At 32.9% G+C, this 16,263-nt stretch overlaps 1 protein-coding gene across 1 annotated transcript; it reads right to left on the bottom strand.

Moving 5' to 3' along the window:
• Window positions 1-1,248: 1,248 nt before the first annotated feature.
• slc35b1 (solute carrier family 35 member B1) lies at window positions 1,249-9,981 on the bottom strand. Its single transcript, XM_037792103.1, has 9 exons — window positions 9,438-9,981; window positions 7,838-7,941; window positions 7,607-7,737; window positions 7,484-7,514; window positions 5,715-5,875; window positions 5,455-5,581; window positions 2,853-2,959; window positions 2,576-2,729; window positions 1,249-2,107 (listed from the first exon to the last, which is right to left on the bottom strand). Exons 1-9 carry the CDS (start codon window positions 9,560-9,562, stop codon window positions 2,055-2,057), a joined length of 993 nt encoding a protein of 330 aa, XP_037648031.1. The 5' UTR covers window positions 9,563-9,981; the 3' UTR covers window positions 1,249-2,054.
• Window positions 9,982-16,263: the final 6,282 nt, after the last annotated feature.

A 16,263-nucleotide genomic window follows, 5' to 3' on the forward strand; every position in this document is an offset into this window, starting at 1 on the left:
AGCCCATATTCTTCTCATTAATGAGTTTAAATTACACCCTAAATGTATATAATGTGTATTTAATCCTGTTTAACATAACCTCACTGTGGCTATATCTGATCATGTTATCAATTATTAACTCATGTTGCATTCATTTAATTCTCTTTAGACAATTAAAATGCCAGAATTTAATGAAAAATAAATAACAAGTCAATTTAATTAATGAATTTCAGTGACATGATGGAGAGACTGCTCCTGTCTCTTGTATCAGTGTGAGCAGGTGAACTGCCTTTATCATAATGTGACAGCAGGGGGTACTGTTTCCATCCATCAGACTAGAAGGCAACTACATTCATTTCAAGAAAATAAATAAATTATAAAAATAATAATATATTAAAAGAAATAAATATTTTAAAAATTATAATCCTTATCCCACATATTTTAGATCTGTTTTTTTCTCTTTATCGATTTTGAGATGCCTCATAATTAGGAATTTGCTGTTCTTTCATTCTGTTGATAACAGAGATCCCCAGCAATTATTTTATTTGGGCTATTTTACCTTCATAAATCCAATGTGCTTAGGTGCATCCCTACTATCAAAATATGCTTAAGTACTATTATTTTAAGCAGCCAACACAGACGTGCATTTAAAAAAAAAGGAGATTAAAACATTGTTTAAGCTTCATGTCTTTTTCTGCTTAAAAATAACAAACATTCTCAATATCAGTCGTCAAAGTGTTTAAGTGTAGTGGTGGAAGAAGTACTCAAATCTTTTACTTCATTTAAAGTAGTAATACCACAGTGTAAAAACACTCTGTTACAAGTAAAAGTCCTACAATCCAAATTTTAGTACGATACATATTAGCATCAAAGTACCAAAAGTAAAAGTAGTCATTATGCAAAACAACTAATTTCAGAATAATATATATTATATAAGTGTATAATAATTATTTATACATTGTGTTCATCACTTTAATGTTGAAACTGGTAAAGGTGGAAACAATTATAATGATGTCATATAGTGCTGGGTAGCTTCATCTATAATAATACATCAGGATTTATTTGTTCATTATATTTTTGTATTAATCTGAAGAGTACATAAGAAGTGCAATATTTACCTCTGAAATGTAGTGAAGTATAAAGTAGCAGAAAATGGAAATACTCAAGTACAAGTTTCTCAAAATGGTGACAGTACCTGAGTAAATATACTTAGTTACTTTCCACCAAAAACAAGTTGGTACTATACTTTTTTAATTACTGGCAGATACATATGTTGCTGGTGGTAGTGACTTTTGCTTTTAGCTTTAATTAAGTGTTTGTTGGCTATTTTACAGCCATTTCCAACAAGCAGCACCCAATCAGAGACGAGTATCTCAACTGACTGATGTGAAACCAATCAAGTGAATTCTGTGTAATAAAAAGAAAATCACCATGAAATATCACAATTTCCCTTTTATGGTAAGTTATTGTCAACTTGTAGAAAATAAAAGTAAAAACAATTCAATAGTAAGATTGGACACAACACAACCGTTTATATTTTATAGATGAGATGAGACCTGGCTGATTGTTTGCCAAGGAAAATAAACTACATATGTGATAATTACACATATTCAAGCAACTATTTGTAAACCGAGCCTTATTTGGTGGCAAGTTCATGAGATTAATGCTGGAAATGTGTCTTAGGCCTTGTTTGGTTTCAATGTCCATCCAAGGGAGGTGAGCTGGTTTCAGAAACATAAAGATTTGTCTAAATACAGTATTTTCCACCTGTGTCTTTCAGCCAGTCAAAATCCACCACAAAAGAGTGGTAAAAAATAAAGATGTTAATGGCTCGTCACAGTTCATTCAGGACTTGATCCCGAGTAAAACGTGTCTCTCGTGTCTCTCGTGTCTATCAACAGTACACAACAGAAGCTGGACTCTCTTTTAAATACAGTTAAGTTAAAAATCTGACCATTCTTAAACCAATCACAGGCACATACAGAACATGCCTGTACAGGACGTCTTATGAAAATAAGATACTGGCTATAGAGTGTTTCCATTTGCAATCTTTCCCATCGTGTGCTCCAGGTGTTTTAGTGCGTCGTCTTCTTTGGGGTTTTGCCAAATTTAGCATCAAATCCGAGACCTACAGAGAGAAAAGCAAAGATGTGATTAAAGAGCAAAGGAAAGACTCAGCAGCTAAACACAAATTATTTTACACGCTCAATAAAATTACCAGTTTAACCAATAAAAACACTAAGAAATTTGAGTATTCTGGCTTCTTCTCCAACTATGTCTGTGTTATATTTACGACTCCCCTTCAGCTATACTCTCAATGCATAATTTACCACTCAACCAAATTGTTTGCGTGGGAAGCCTAAGTATTCCCCAATTGGACCTAATTGTCTGTTATAACAAACACACACAGTGACTGTCTCAGGCTACAGTTGAAGGCTTCAACCATGTTTTTGCAAGCATCTGCTAGAGTTATAGTCGGTCATACAATAATACACGGCGTCGATGAAGAAATGCAGGGGGAAAGAATGAGACAAGTGACACACTGATAATAAATCCAGAGAGTGCAACAGAGTGTTAAAGCAGAATTAAGTCTCACCGAGGAACACCAGGATAGTACCAAACCACTGCATCGTAGTCATGACGTTGCCAAACAGAAGGACGGAGCCGAGGATGGTGAAGAACTTCCTCGTGGTGGTGACGATGGAGCAGGTCAGAGGCCCGAAGTTCACCACCGTCATAAAGATGAAGGTCTAGTAAAAAAAAACATTTGGATATACAATATCATCTGTAAGCATTCAAACCTTTTATCAAAGTTCTTCCAACGGTGCAACACAACATTACCCATCATCTCATACAAGTATCCATCCACCCACCTGTCCTAAAGCACTGGTCACTCCAAACAGAAGAATATTGTAGATGATGCTCGGGTGGCGTTCGGTAAAACTGAGGAACTCCCATACCTCCCCTGTCGACAAGACCGCTGAGAACAGAGAGGATAAAAGAACGTTAATGTCATTTCAAAAATAACCCAGTAATTGAACATATTGGGCCTCATGCAGAAAGCCATATCAGAACAAATTCCCTCTTATTTTTTGTTTGACTCCGCAATTTGTTCTTATTTTGTTAGTACACATTGATTTCTGGGATTCACCAATGTTTTCTTATTTTTGCTCTTACGAGTGATCGAGAGCACTCTTACCAAGATAAGAAAAAAAACAACTTGTTTTCACAGTCCACAGATTGGTTGTCCTACGAAAGGAAACATACGTTTTAAATTTGACGAACGTAAAAAAAATGTATTGATATCATATAATCATATTTAGATTATTATATGTTTTAGAGTAATTATAATGGTTGGATTATTAAAGAAATACTATTGGTCCATTGATCCAAATTAAGACTATAAAAACCCTTGAACGGCTTACATAATGCTCTTTTTAGATGCTTTTGGATTTTCCTGTAACGCCAGTTTTGACGCTTTGGAAAATCACGTTTGCTTTTTTTAAGTTTATTTAACAGACCTAACATACGTGCTCTCAACTCCACACATGTGATAAGTATTTGTGTGGTCTAGGGACCCCCAGAAGTCAGTGGTACTCTGTCAGGGGGTCTCCAAAATAATTTGCTATAAATTATAAAATTGTGTATAAAGTGCAGTACTGCATGCAACAGCACGTACTTTGTAAGGGCAGCTGCAGTACGTACTAAAAGTATAAAGAAAAAGTATGCGATTTGGAAAGCAGCCATAGTTGACTTTTCCTTGATAATGATGTGCTGAGAAAGTCTGACCACGGTGTTCATAGTGTGGACATACTGCACCACCAGGTGGTGTAATACAGTAACAGCAGTTAGATGAAGCCTTGGTGTGAGGGGGAGTGGAGGTATGAGAATACCTTTACATATCTGGGGAAATACCAGCACTTCAAAGCTTATAGACTTCTTATAAAAAGGTAGCAGGAGTGTCTTTAGGTTTGTGCAGAAACTAAACTTGAGGACCTCTGAAGGAAAAACAAATATAGCAATTTTTTAAATGTTGTATGGCGTATGAAAGTGTGAAGCAGATGTGCAGAAGACACTAAGAGATAGCAGGCACTGCCAATTAGTTTAGTTATAAGAATGATAACAGTCTCTCAGTTCTCATACTGCCGTTGACCTTCTGATCTTTATCTCGCAGCCCATTAGTGCATAGTCTTAGAAAGCCCCTCATTATATTTGTTTTATGTGCCTTTCTCTTCAGTATATTACAGTAACCTCCTCACTGAATTGGGGTTCTTTGAGGTGCAGGATTCCTTATCTATGAAGATAACACTGAACACTTTGCCTTCACTGAATTAATGAGTTTTTGGCTCCTGAGAGAATAGTGTTCACCTTTTCTTAAAGAGCCTCTAACGCAGCGGTCATTGGTTTTTGTTTGGGTTTTTATACTTATACGCATTGCCATTAGCTACTGCATCGCAGTAGCTGTCTATCCTGAATAACAATACGGCACATTACACCGACAGTAATGATATAATTCAGCTAACAGAAACGATATACTGTAGCAACAGTGGACAAGCAGCTCAAGGAGACCAGCATGGTAATAAAAGACCTCAACTTGTATTTAAGACATGTTAATTAATCTGGACCTTCAGGTCAAATCATTTTAGACCTTTGCAGTCTTGGCAGAGACATTTTACAGTACATTTGCAAAACTGCAGAATGCCCACGTATCCTGTATAATATGGCACTGGTGAGCATGTTAACACAATATATGACAATTACAAATTTTAGCTCAAGAAAAAGCAAATATGTGCCGTTGAGTGCCGGGACATACAACTGCAACTAACGATTATTTTCATTGTTGATTAATCTGTCAATTATTTTCTCGATTAATCGATTAGTTGTTTGGTCTATAAAATGTCAAAAAATGTCGATCAGTGTTTTTTCTCAAAGCCCGAGATGACGTACTCAAATGTCTTGTTTTGTCCACAACTCAAAGATATTCAGTTTACTGTCATAGAGGAGTAAAGAAATCAGAAAATATTCACATTCAAGGAGCTGGAATCAGAGAATTTTTTTACTTAAAAAATGACTCAAACTGATTAATCGATTATCAAATGAGTTATTGATTCATTTAATTTTTGACAACTAATCAATTAATCGTTGCAGCTCTAATACGCTTACAACAGTTTAATATAAAGACAATTTTCTGGTTCAATAATTTTGTGTAGTGAAGTGTATAAATTTACATTATAGTTTGTTTTCTGAGAATTATTCAGACAAAGCTTTGCATAGTGCAACAGTGTTTCAGTTTCATATTTTGGCAGCCCTGAAACATCTCAAGGTGATTCTGCTCATTAGTTTCTCCTCTCCGGCTGCAGGTGTGCCAATCAGCCCGGTGTAGTTTCGGTTGGAATGAGACCCTCCGTGCTTCCTGGCACTTCACGGCACATATTCAATTAGACGAGAGTTTGGCAGAGCGCATGGTGGACTCACCTAGTCCCAGCACCAGCGTGGACCACATGTTGATGTTCAGCATCATGTGGTTGGCACTAGTCTGGAAGCGAGACCTCATGTGGTCCTGGGCCACGCCAGTCAAACCGTCCAATGTCAGAGAGATAAGCTACGACACAGCCAAACGAACACACCACCAAGCCGTGAGACAAAGGTCATAGAAATGTCACAGTAATCGTGACTACAGTAGGGAGGCACAGATAGGTGAAATGGATGGAACATAAAGCTATTTATTAACTCACCAACAGAATCTCTCCAAACCCAAAAACATGGTCATCTGCAACAGCTGAGCTCTTGTTGGGTTTGTAGAGGAACAGCGCTACGCCGCTCACAATAAGCAGCACACACAGATACTTAGCCAGCGGGTACTTCTTCCTCAGTATTGTCACACCGAGGATCATCACTGCAACAACACAACAACAGCATGATGGACGGGTATTAAGCCATGGATAGTGTATCAGAGTGACATCTCTAGGGTTTGAGAGGTAAACCTAAATGTCAGGCCTTCACCCCTCAGAGTGGAAAATATGGACTGTGAAAGTATGTGTTAAACAAGAGATAACCAAGCTGTGTGTGGTGAGATATAACCTTCATGTACAAAAAGAACATATGTTCCCTCAACACCACACATATGAAAAGTATTTGCTCACTCAATGTGTCCTTGATCAGTTTAGAAAGATATCAGAATCTCTCTTGTTTGTCAAGTACCATAAACACATGGAGAAATATGTACATCAGCACATTACATCATGAGACCCGGCAGCTTCTGAGTTAGTCAACATTGAGTTTGAGTTTTTACTAACTCAGTGCGTTCTCAGATTTTCTAGCAAATAGTATATAACCATGTGCTCAAAGTAGGCTGGTACTCACTAGAGCGCGGGACCGGCACTTCTACATTTTACTCTTTGGCGTATCGTGACTTTTTCTTGCACAACGGCACTCTCTCGCGAGAGAGTTTTTGCACGTTTTTGCGGGTTACCTTCTAGACAAGACTTGGGGTTTTCCTTGCCATTATACGGCGCAGCTCCAGCGTTTTTGCGCCACATCTCTTATAATATGTTATTTGATATTATAAGTATATTATTGTTTGTTTATATTCTATTATTTTCTATGTAAGTTGTAAAAGTCTGGTATATTTATAGTGTATTCTAACATATTCTTTATATTGTGTATACTATAGATATTTATCTCTAGTGTTGATATGTTTATTTACTGTGTATTTACTGTTCCTGTACATTGCCTGGATAACCTGCTGCTGCCGCACAATAATTTCCCAATTTGGAATCCATCCATCCATCCATCCATCCATCCATCCATGCTGTATGAACATGAGAACAATGTGGAGAACATCTGGACAAGCCGACACACTGCACGGCACGAGGGAGGGGGGGTGAGAATGAGGACACTGTAATTTATCGATAAATCCTTTTTGTAAAATTAAACTAATTAGTGAACTTTTCATCATAACTTTTTTATCTGTGAATATGAAACATTAGTTAAAAGTTTTCTGAATCTGCTCTTTTGATTCATAGAATATGATTTTAAAGGGCAAACATTTTCAGAAGAATGAAATGTCAGACGAAGGCTGTGATATGTGTCTTCTCTTTAGTCTGACATCATCTACAGTAATAATGATGGTCAAAAATTGTGAGAAATTGCATAGTTTTAAGTAAAAAACCATCAAAGTTTCTGGGGGGACGACCCCCAAACCCTAAATCTCCTAGTATCTTTTATTCACTGTATAAATTTGGGTCGTAACATTGTGTAATGATTGCTGATACCGGCCGACACACACACCAACATGTGAATAAGGGGAGTACTGGCACTTAATTTTTTCCACTTCAAGCACTGATATATAACCCCAAATATTCAGGTATTGGCATTATATATTACCAGCTATGAGAAGTAGTTTTAATGTGATAATATTATTCCTTTTGTAAAATCAGATTATGTATGTGCAGGTGATATGTAGGCAGAAAGCAGAAACTACAGGTGATGATATCAGATTTACCTGGTATGGGCTTGCAGGATTTCCCCAACACCTATCAACAACAAAAACATAGCTTTAGGATACGATAGCAAAAGAATCATGTTAACCAGCTAACTTTGCTCCATCTAAAAGGGGAAGACTCACCTGTGTTGGGTAGTTGACATACTGAAGGGCCGAGTTACTGGACACCATGGCTCCCAGATAGGAGAGGGAACACAGCCCATAAAGCCAGTTCTTGGTGTGATCTGGCTTGGAGCCCTCAAAAAACTGGATCACTGATGACAAAAGAGAAAGATTTGGTTTCAGAAATATATTTTGGATGTTTTGTTTTTTACATAATAGTTGTTATGTTTCTTATGTGCAGCACACACTCACAGATCTTAGCAAATAGAGCACTGACAATGCACTGGATGAAGACCAACGTCCGGGCGAATCTAAACTTCTCCTTTTGGTCTCCCTGGCCATAATCACCTCGAGTGCTGCAAGAGAATCAGAGAGACAACACTGTGTTGAGTACAACAGATCACAGAAAACCTGAATCTGAGACGGAAGTAGTCGACAGGCAGAAACATGGCAGAATGCATGAGTTAAAGAGCGGTGTGCTTTCACGGGTCTCCAAGCTATGAAAAGGTCCCTCAGAAAGGAGACACCATAATGCAGTGAATTACAACTTGACAGGGTGGTGACATTTTGCTAAGGGACCAAGAATATTTAGCAGCTTGCTTGTTGGTGTCAATGGAAAATTCATGTAAATATTCTTTAATAACAATATATAATGGAGGTCAATCATTCTGGTTTGTAAAAGCGCTGCTGCTTGGGTGAGACACCAGTTTCGAGTCATCATTTTGAAACTAGATATGATCCCTGTCCCCTCTAGTGCCTTACCCGACAACATACCATGTGTGTCACTGTGTCATGCCTCAGTATGTGATATAATAGAATCTCAGCACCCCTTATTTCTTTTACAATCTAGAGAACCACAAATAACCACTATGACTTGTTGCTTTTTTATTTTTTAATGGACATTTAATCAAAAGTATGAAAGATAATGTTTGTTGCAGGCACATAAAAGCATTAACCCATCTATGAGGGATGAGCTGTAGTAACTAGAAATAGATACCACCTGCTCAAATGGTATAGGTTCAGTTTTTATGCACCAAATATTTGGAACAAGCTCCCAGAAAACTGCAGGACCAACTCCAACACTGACTTCTTTTAAAACAAAGCTTAAAACGTTCCTGTTTGCTGCTGCCTTTTATTAAACCAGATAGTGATCTTATACTGCACTAGAGCTTTTACTCTTATGTGTTATATTCTATTGTAGCTTCTATCCTAGCTTTTATTTTTATTTTCTAATCTTTAATGTTTTTATAACTGTTTTAATTATGTCTTAATGTTCTTTTGCACTTTGTGGCAATGTTGTTGAATGTTTATGTAAAAACACTTTTAATTGCCCTGCTGCTGAAATGTGCTCTACAGATAAAGCTGCCTTGCCTTACTCCACTACATTTCAGAGGTAAATATTGTACTTTTTACTAGGGCTGCACAATTTTGAAAAAAATAAGATAAGATAAGATAGAACTTAGGAAGGAAATTCTTGTGCCAGAGATTGCTCAAAATTACAAAAAGTGTATAAAATAAAAAGTACTTGCCTTGCCAATACATGACATTTTCTAATGTGAACACACCAAACTCCATTCAAAAAACTGAGGATTTAATGTCAGACTTGTCATTCGAATTGGTAAAAACACAACATTGCATAGCTCAAATGAGATTGCATAACGAATACATTTAACAAACTAGAATACGCCGAACTTTGTGGTGCAATACCTAAAGCCATGTCAAATCAAAATAATAGCTCGTATTGAGTCTGGAAGTGTGGGAAAGTGAGAAAACACTAAATCAGCTGTTTTTTGAATGGAGTTTGGTGCAGCAGGACAGAGCTGACATCTGGAACATAAACAAAGCAACTTACATTGTCTCTTGTAATATCCCGTAGTAAAAGTAACACACGAAGACTCCGATGAAGCAGACGATGAACCGTATCCGCATGCTGTCCCACATCGAGGCGGTCTTGCCAGCTCCTTTTCCCCCAGCCATGCTGTCGTCCAGCAGCCCGGGAATGTGAACCGACACCGCTGCGCTGCCCGGTCCTCTCACACCGACGTCCCGCTCCACTATAGCCGACGTGACGAGCCCGGAAATGGTGCTCACGTTGTTTATCTGTGGTGGTGGATAAAAGGTTTAATTAATCAGCCCTCAGACCTTCTGGTGCACAGCTGTTAGTAGCTTCTTGAGTTGTCCAGAGCTGCACAGACAAGTCAAATGTCATGTCATTAGTTTATTTTGAATCATTATGCGTCTAAATTTCTCCTCCAGGACGGCTGTAGGATCATAAATCTCCCATTCCCAGCTGTCTGTGAGTATCTGTGCTGCCAGCAGACAGCAGAGAGCAGCTCGTGTTTTCATTGAGAAAAGACTGCAATTAGTGGAAGAAGCGGTCGCGTCAGGAAAATTGGATTTAAAGGAAGGACCTCAAAGGTGTCAACAGCTATGCCTGAACAATTTGATTTTTATTTTTTATACATTATTTTTTCACTTTTTTCAAGGCTGAACAATTTGATTTTTTTTTTTTTTTACTATATACTTTATTTTTTCCCTTTTTCAGGGTTGTTTTCATGTATGCAATTTACAGTTCGTAATTACAATAGTTTATAAACCAATTTTTAAGTAGATGAGCTAATAGACAGTACACTGTTTGAAAAGAAAAGTCTAAACAATGTCTGAAAAAGGTAAAAAAAAAAAAGTCTGAAAAAAAAGTCTGAAAAAAATGTACATAAAAAAAAGTCTGAAAAAACTGTCTGAAAAAATTGTCTGAAAAAAAAGTCTGAAAAATGTCTGAAAAAAGTGTCTAGAAAAAAAAAAGTCTGAAAATGTCTGAAAAGGTAAAAAGAAGTAAACAAAAAAAGTCTAAAAAATGTCCCAAAAAAATTCAAAAACATATCTGAAAAGAATGTCTAAAAATAAGTTTGAGAAATGTTGCAAAAAAAAAGTTTTAAAAATACTGTAAAATAAAAGTCTAAACAATGTCTGAAAAATTTCTAAAAGACAGTCTGAAAAATGTCCCAAAAAATGCTGGAAAAAAATGTCAGAAAAAAAAGTTTGAAAAATGTTGGAAAAGAAAAGTCCAAATAATGTCTGAAAAAGGTAAAAAAAAAAAAAAAAAAAGTCTACAAAAAGTGTCCGTAAAAAAAGTCTGAAAAATTTCTGAAAAAAAATGTCAAAGAAAAGTTTGAAAAATGTTTGAAACAAATGTCTGAAAAAAAAGGTTTCCGTAAAAAGAAGTCCCGAAAAAAGTCTAAAATATATATGAAAAGAATGTCTAAAAAATTTTTGAAAAATGTTGGAAAAAAAAGTTTAAAAAATGTTGGAAAAGAAAAGTCCAAACGATGTCTAAAAAAGGTAAAAAAAAAAAAAAAAGAAAAAGTCTGTAAGAAGTTTCCTTAAAAAAAAGTCTGAAAAATGTCTGGAAAAAATGTCTGAACATTTTTTGGAAAAATGTCTGGAAAAAATGTCTGAACATTTTTTGGAAAAATGTTGGAAAAAAAAGTTTGAAAAATGTTGGAAAAGAAAAGTCCAAATGATGTCTGAAAAAGGTAAAAAGAAGAAAAAAAAAAGTCTGAAAAATGTCTGAAAAAAAAGTATGGAAAAAAAAGTTTGAAAAATGCTGTAAGAGAAAAGTCTAAACAATATCTAAAAAAGGTAAAAAAAAAAAAAAAAAAGAGTCTGTAAAAATGTCCGTTAAAAAAAAGTCTGAAAAAAGTCTGAAAAATGCCTGAAAAAAATGTCTGAAAAAAAAGTCTGGAAAAAAAAGTTTGAAAAATGTTGTAAGAGAAAAGTCTAAACAATATCTAAAAAAGGTAAAAAAAAAAAAGAATCTGAAAAATGTCCGAAAAAAAAAGTTGGAAAAGTGTTGGAAAAGAAAAGTCCAAACAATGTCTGAAAAAGGTAAAAAAAAAAAAAAAAAAAATCTGAAAAAACAGTCTGAAAAAAAGTCTGAAAAATGTCCGAAAAAAAAAGTTTGAAAAATGCTGAAAAAAAAGTTTAAAAATTTTGGAAAAGAAAAGTCCAAACAATGTCTGAAATAGGTAAAAAAAAAAAAAAAGTCTGAAAAAAGTCTGAAAAAAAGTCTGAAAAATGTTGGAAAAGAAAAGTCTGAAAAAACAGTCTGAAAAATATTCGAAAAAAAAAGTCTGAAAAATATTCGGAGAAAAAAGTCTGAAAAATATTCGAAAAAAAAGTCTGAAAAAAAAGTCTGAAAAATATTCGAAAAAAAAGTCTGAAAAAAAAATCTGAAAAATGTCCAGAAGCAAAAGTCTGAAAAAAGTCTGAAAAGTCTGAAAAATATATATAAAAAAAAAAGTCTGAAAAATATTCGAAAAAAAAAGTCTGAAAAAAAAGTCTGAAAAATATTCGAAAAAAAAAGTCTGAAAAATAATCGAGAAAAAAAGTCTGAAAAAAAAGTCTGAAAAATATTCGGAAAAAAAAGTCTGAAAAAAAAGTCTGAAAAATATTCGGAGAAAAAAGTCTGAAAAATATTCGAAAAAAAAGTCTGAAAAATATTCGAAAAAAAAAGTCTGAAAAATATTCGAAAAAAAAGTCTGAAAAAAGAGTCTGAAAAATATTCGAAAAAAAAGTCTGAAAAATATTCGAAAAAAAAGTCTGAAAAAAGAGTCTGAAAAATATTCGAAAAAAAAGTCTGAAAAATATTCGAAAAAAAAAGTCTGAAAAATATTCGAAAAAAAAGTCTGAAAAAAGAGTCTGAAAAATATTCGAAAAAAAAGTCTGAAAAATTTTCGAAAAAAAAAGTCTGAAAAATATTCGAAAAAAAAGTCTGAAAAAAGAGTCTGAAAAATATTCTGAGAAAAAAGTCTGAAAACTATTCAGAAAAAAAAGTCTGAAAAAAAAGTCTGAAAAATATTCGGAGAAAAAAGTCTGAAAAAAGAATCTGAAAAAAAAAGTCTGAAAAATATTCAAGAAAAAAAAGTCTGAACAAAAAGTCTGAAAAATATTTGAAAAATAAAGTCTGAAAAAAAAGTCTGAAAAATATTCGGAGAAAAAAGTCTGAAAAATATTCGAAAAAAAAGTCTGAAAAAAAAGTCTGAAAAATATTCGAAAAAAAAAGTCTGGAAAATTTCGGAAAAAAAAGTCTGAAAAATGTCCAGAAGCAAAAGTCTGAAAAATATATATAAAAAAAAAAAGTCTGAAAAATATTTGAGAAAAAAAGTCTGAAAAATGTTCGAAAAAAAAGTCTGAAAAAATGTCCGTAAAAAAAAGTCTGAAAAAGTCTGAACATTTTTTTGAAAAATGTTGTAAAAAAAGTCTATAAAAATGTCCGTAAAAAAAAGTCTGAAAAAGTCTGAAAAATGTCTGAAAAAATTATCTGAACATTTTTTTGAAAAATGTTGGAAAAAAAAGTCCAAACAATGTCTGAAATAGGTAAAAAAAAAAAAAAAAAAAGTCTGAAAAAGTGTCCGTAAAAAAAAGTCTGAAAAAAAAGTCTGAAAAATGTCTGAAAAAAAAGTCTGGAAAAAAAAGTTTGAAAAATGCTGTAAGAGAAAAGTCTAAACAATATCTAAAAAAGGTAAAAAAAAAAAAAAAAGAGTCTGTAAAAATGTCCGTAAAAAAAGTCTGAAAAATGTCTGAAAAATGCCTGAAAAAAAAGTCTGAAAAAACAGTCTGAAAAAAAAGTCTGAAAAATGTCCGAAAAAAAAGTTTGTAAAATGAAAAAAAAAAAAAAAAAAAAAGAGTCTGTAAAAATGTCTGAAAAATGCTGAAAAAAAAGTTTGAAAAATGTTGGAAAATAAAAGTCCAAACAATATCTAAAAAAGGTAAAAAAAAAAAAAAAAAAAAAAAATCTGTAAGAAGTTTCCGTAAAAAAAAGTCTGAAAAAGTCTGAAAAAAAACATTTTTTTGAAATATGTTGGAAAAAAAAGTCTGGAAAAAAAAGTTTGAAAATTGCTGTAAGAGAAAATTCTAAACAATGTCTATAAAAGGTAAAAAAAAAAAAAAAGTCTGAAAAATGTCTGAAATATTTTTTGAAAAATATCTAAAGAAAAGTTTGAAAAATTTTGGAAAAGAAAAGTCCAAACAATGTCTGAAAAAGGTAAAAAAAAAAAAAAAAAAACAAGTCTGAAAAATGTCTGAAAAAATGTCTAAAAAAAGTTGGAAAAAAGTTGGAAAAAAAAGTCTGGAAAATGTCACAGAAAAAAGTCTGGAAAATGTCTGAAAACAATGTCTGAAAAAAAAGTTTGAAAAATGCTGGAAAAAAATATCTAAAGAAAAGTTTGAAAAATTTTGGAAAAGAAAAGTCTAAACAATGTCTGAAAAAAAGAAGTTTGAAAAATGCTGGGAAAAAAAGTTTGAAAAATGTTGGAAAAGAAAAGAAAAATAATAATAATAATAATAATAATAATAACAATAATAATAATGATATGATAAAAATAAAGAATAGAGTTAAAAAAAACGAACAATTTCATTTTTAGTTTCATATTTTTTATTTATTATTATATATATTTTTTTTTTTTTAACTTTTATTGTTATTATTATTATTCACAAGATTAATTTACAAATAAGCCAATTATTACAGTTACAAAGTTATCATCCTCAAAAACTGAGCAGATATCACATTGGACATAAAACATTTACACAGACAATAAAAATAAAAGTAATAATGTATAAGCAGAATAGATTATTTAAAAAGCATAACATAAATTAAAACAAAGTAAAAAAAAAAGATAGAGAGATTGTTAGTTTTAATGTCAAATAACGCAGGAGTAAGACATTAATATAAAGAGATCTTTGGCATATTTTGATTTCAGTAATTTCAGGGATTTAATATAGAGTTGAGTTTTATTATAGTAGCATATGATGATGGGTGGTGTCTTTAAGAATTTTACCTTTAGTTTAATAAATTAAATCTTGAACACAAATACAGTACATGATGGTGTGTTTAGTGTAAGGGTTCAATATAAAAAAAAAAAAAATCAAGTAAAAGTACGAAAGTATTAGCATCAAAATACTTAAAGTACCAAACATAAAAGTACTCACTATGCAGAATGGCCCATTTCAGATTCATTATAATTAGTGATGTGTTATTTCTGGATTTATTTCACCCATCAGCTGCTACTACCCCATACATTATTATTATTCTCATGTGCAATACTGACACATGTACAATAATTTGTGCAATAATTCAACTGTGCAATACCCTGGCATTAATACTGCATGTATACTTTACATTTCAAGAAGTATTCTTATCTAATTAATATTTATACTATAATTGCATTTATATTTAATACATTTAATGTAATTATATATTGTATGTCTTTAATGCACATATTTGAACATATATTCTCATTTCTTGTTCTTATGTTTATTATTGACTTATATGTCTCTACATATATTGTGTTATATATTGTAGCATTATGTACATAATTTACATGTGACTTTATTTTGTTTTTTAGTCTTTTTTTTTATTTCTTTATGTTTATATTTATATATGTCCTATTTTCCCCTCAGGGATCAATAAAGTATTTCTGATTCTGAATCACTTTAATGTTTCAGCTGGTAAAGGTGGAGCTAATTTAATAACCTATAATAATACATCATAATTTATTAGTTGATTTAGAGTTTGTATTATTAATCTAAACATACAAAGTAATTAAAGTTATCAAATAAATGTAGTGGAGTAAAAAGAAAAATATTTGTATAGTGGAGTACAAGTAAAAGTAGTAGAAAAATGGAAATACTAAGGTAAATGAAGTACCTCAAAATTGTATTTAAGTACAGTACTTGAGTAAATAGTTACATTTCACCACTGTAGAAATGTGAATTGTTCTTGTTATAATTCCCTTTATGTTGTGTGGCAGTTGCGAAGGCAGCTATTACAGAAATATGAGGTCCTTCCTTGAAAATGTCGCGTGTCTTTTTGCCGTCCTAGGATGTGGATTAATTTCATTGGTCCATGTAAGCAATAGAGATCCTCTCTCGACCAATCAGAGAGCGCAGCTGGATGGAAAGAAGGCGGTGCTTAGATTTAAAACCCGCAAATCCACGTGTCAAAGGCAAGGAACAACAACAAGAAGGAAACCACAGGAACTATAAGTGGTAGCTGGTATTTAAACATCCAAAAAAAAGTCTTTATTTTCTTCACAATGGCACACTAAACATTAAAAGTATGAAAAGGGTGCATAATCACACAAGGCTGACAAATAATATCTATTTTTTTTTTTTTTTTTACTTTTTATAGATATGTTGTTTTTTTTTAAATCAGTGTTTTATATGGTCATACTGACAAAGAGTAATTTAACTCAAGCAGAGAAAGTCAACCTCTTCCATATCCAAGTGAATATTTAAACATTAACGCTTTCTGGTTCAAAAGAGGCTCAGATTATACAAAATAAAACTAAAATTCTTAAAAAGTTTGCAAAATTGCAAAAAGTTTGGTTTTGAATAATGCCTGCTGTAGGCAAGTAAAGCTAATGTCCTGATGAAGGTACTTGTTGACCGAAAGGTTGACTAATAAAGCAGAGAAAAGTGTGAGCGGGAGCAAGTCATATTTTTTTTTTGTTGGAAAAAGTACATACTGGAGGGGATCTACTCCCAGCACCACAAACAATTTTGAGAATGTGCATGTTTTCCTCTCCTTGAAGTAAAGCTAATAAAACACCCATTCCTGCTTATAAATCAAAGTATATAAACAGAAATACAAATCAGTGAATACAAAAACAGTATCACCA

This window comes from Sebastes umbrosus, chromosome 14, assembly GCF_015220745.1.
Source record: "Sebastes umbrosus isolate fSebUmb1 chromosome 14, fSebUmb1.pri, whole genome shotgun sequence".
NCBI classification, from domain to species: domain Eukaryota; kingdom Metazoa; phylum Chordata; class Actinopteri; order Perciformes; family Sebastidae; genus Sebastes; species Sebastes umbrosus.

What these genes read in the sequence shown, in the direction of transcription:
- slc35b1 (XM_037792103.1), bottom strand. Translation starts at nt 9,562, where the DNA reads ATGGCTGGGGGAAAAGGAGCTGGCAAGACCGCCTCGATGTGGGACAGC. An exon ending in GGGATATTACAAGAGACAAT is followed by an intron (nt 7,942 to 9,437) that starts GTAAGTTGCTTT and finishes ATTCTCTTGCAG; the next exon opens with CACTCGAGGTGATTATGGCC. An exon ending in ATGTCAACTACCCAACACAG is followed by an intron (nt 7,515 to 7,606) that starts GTGAGTCTTCCC and finishes TGTTGTTGATAG; the next exon opens with GTGTTGGGGAAATCCTGCAA.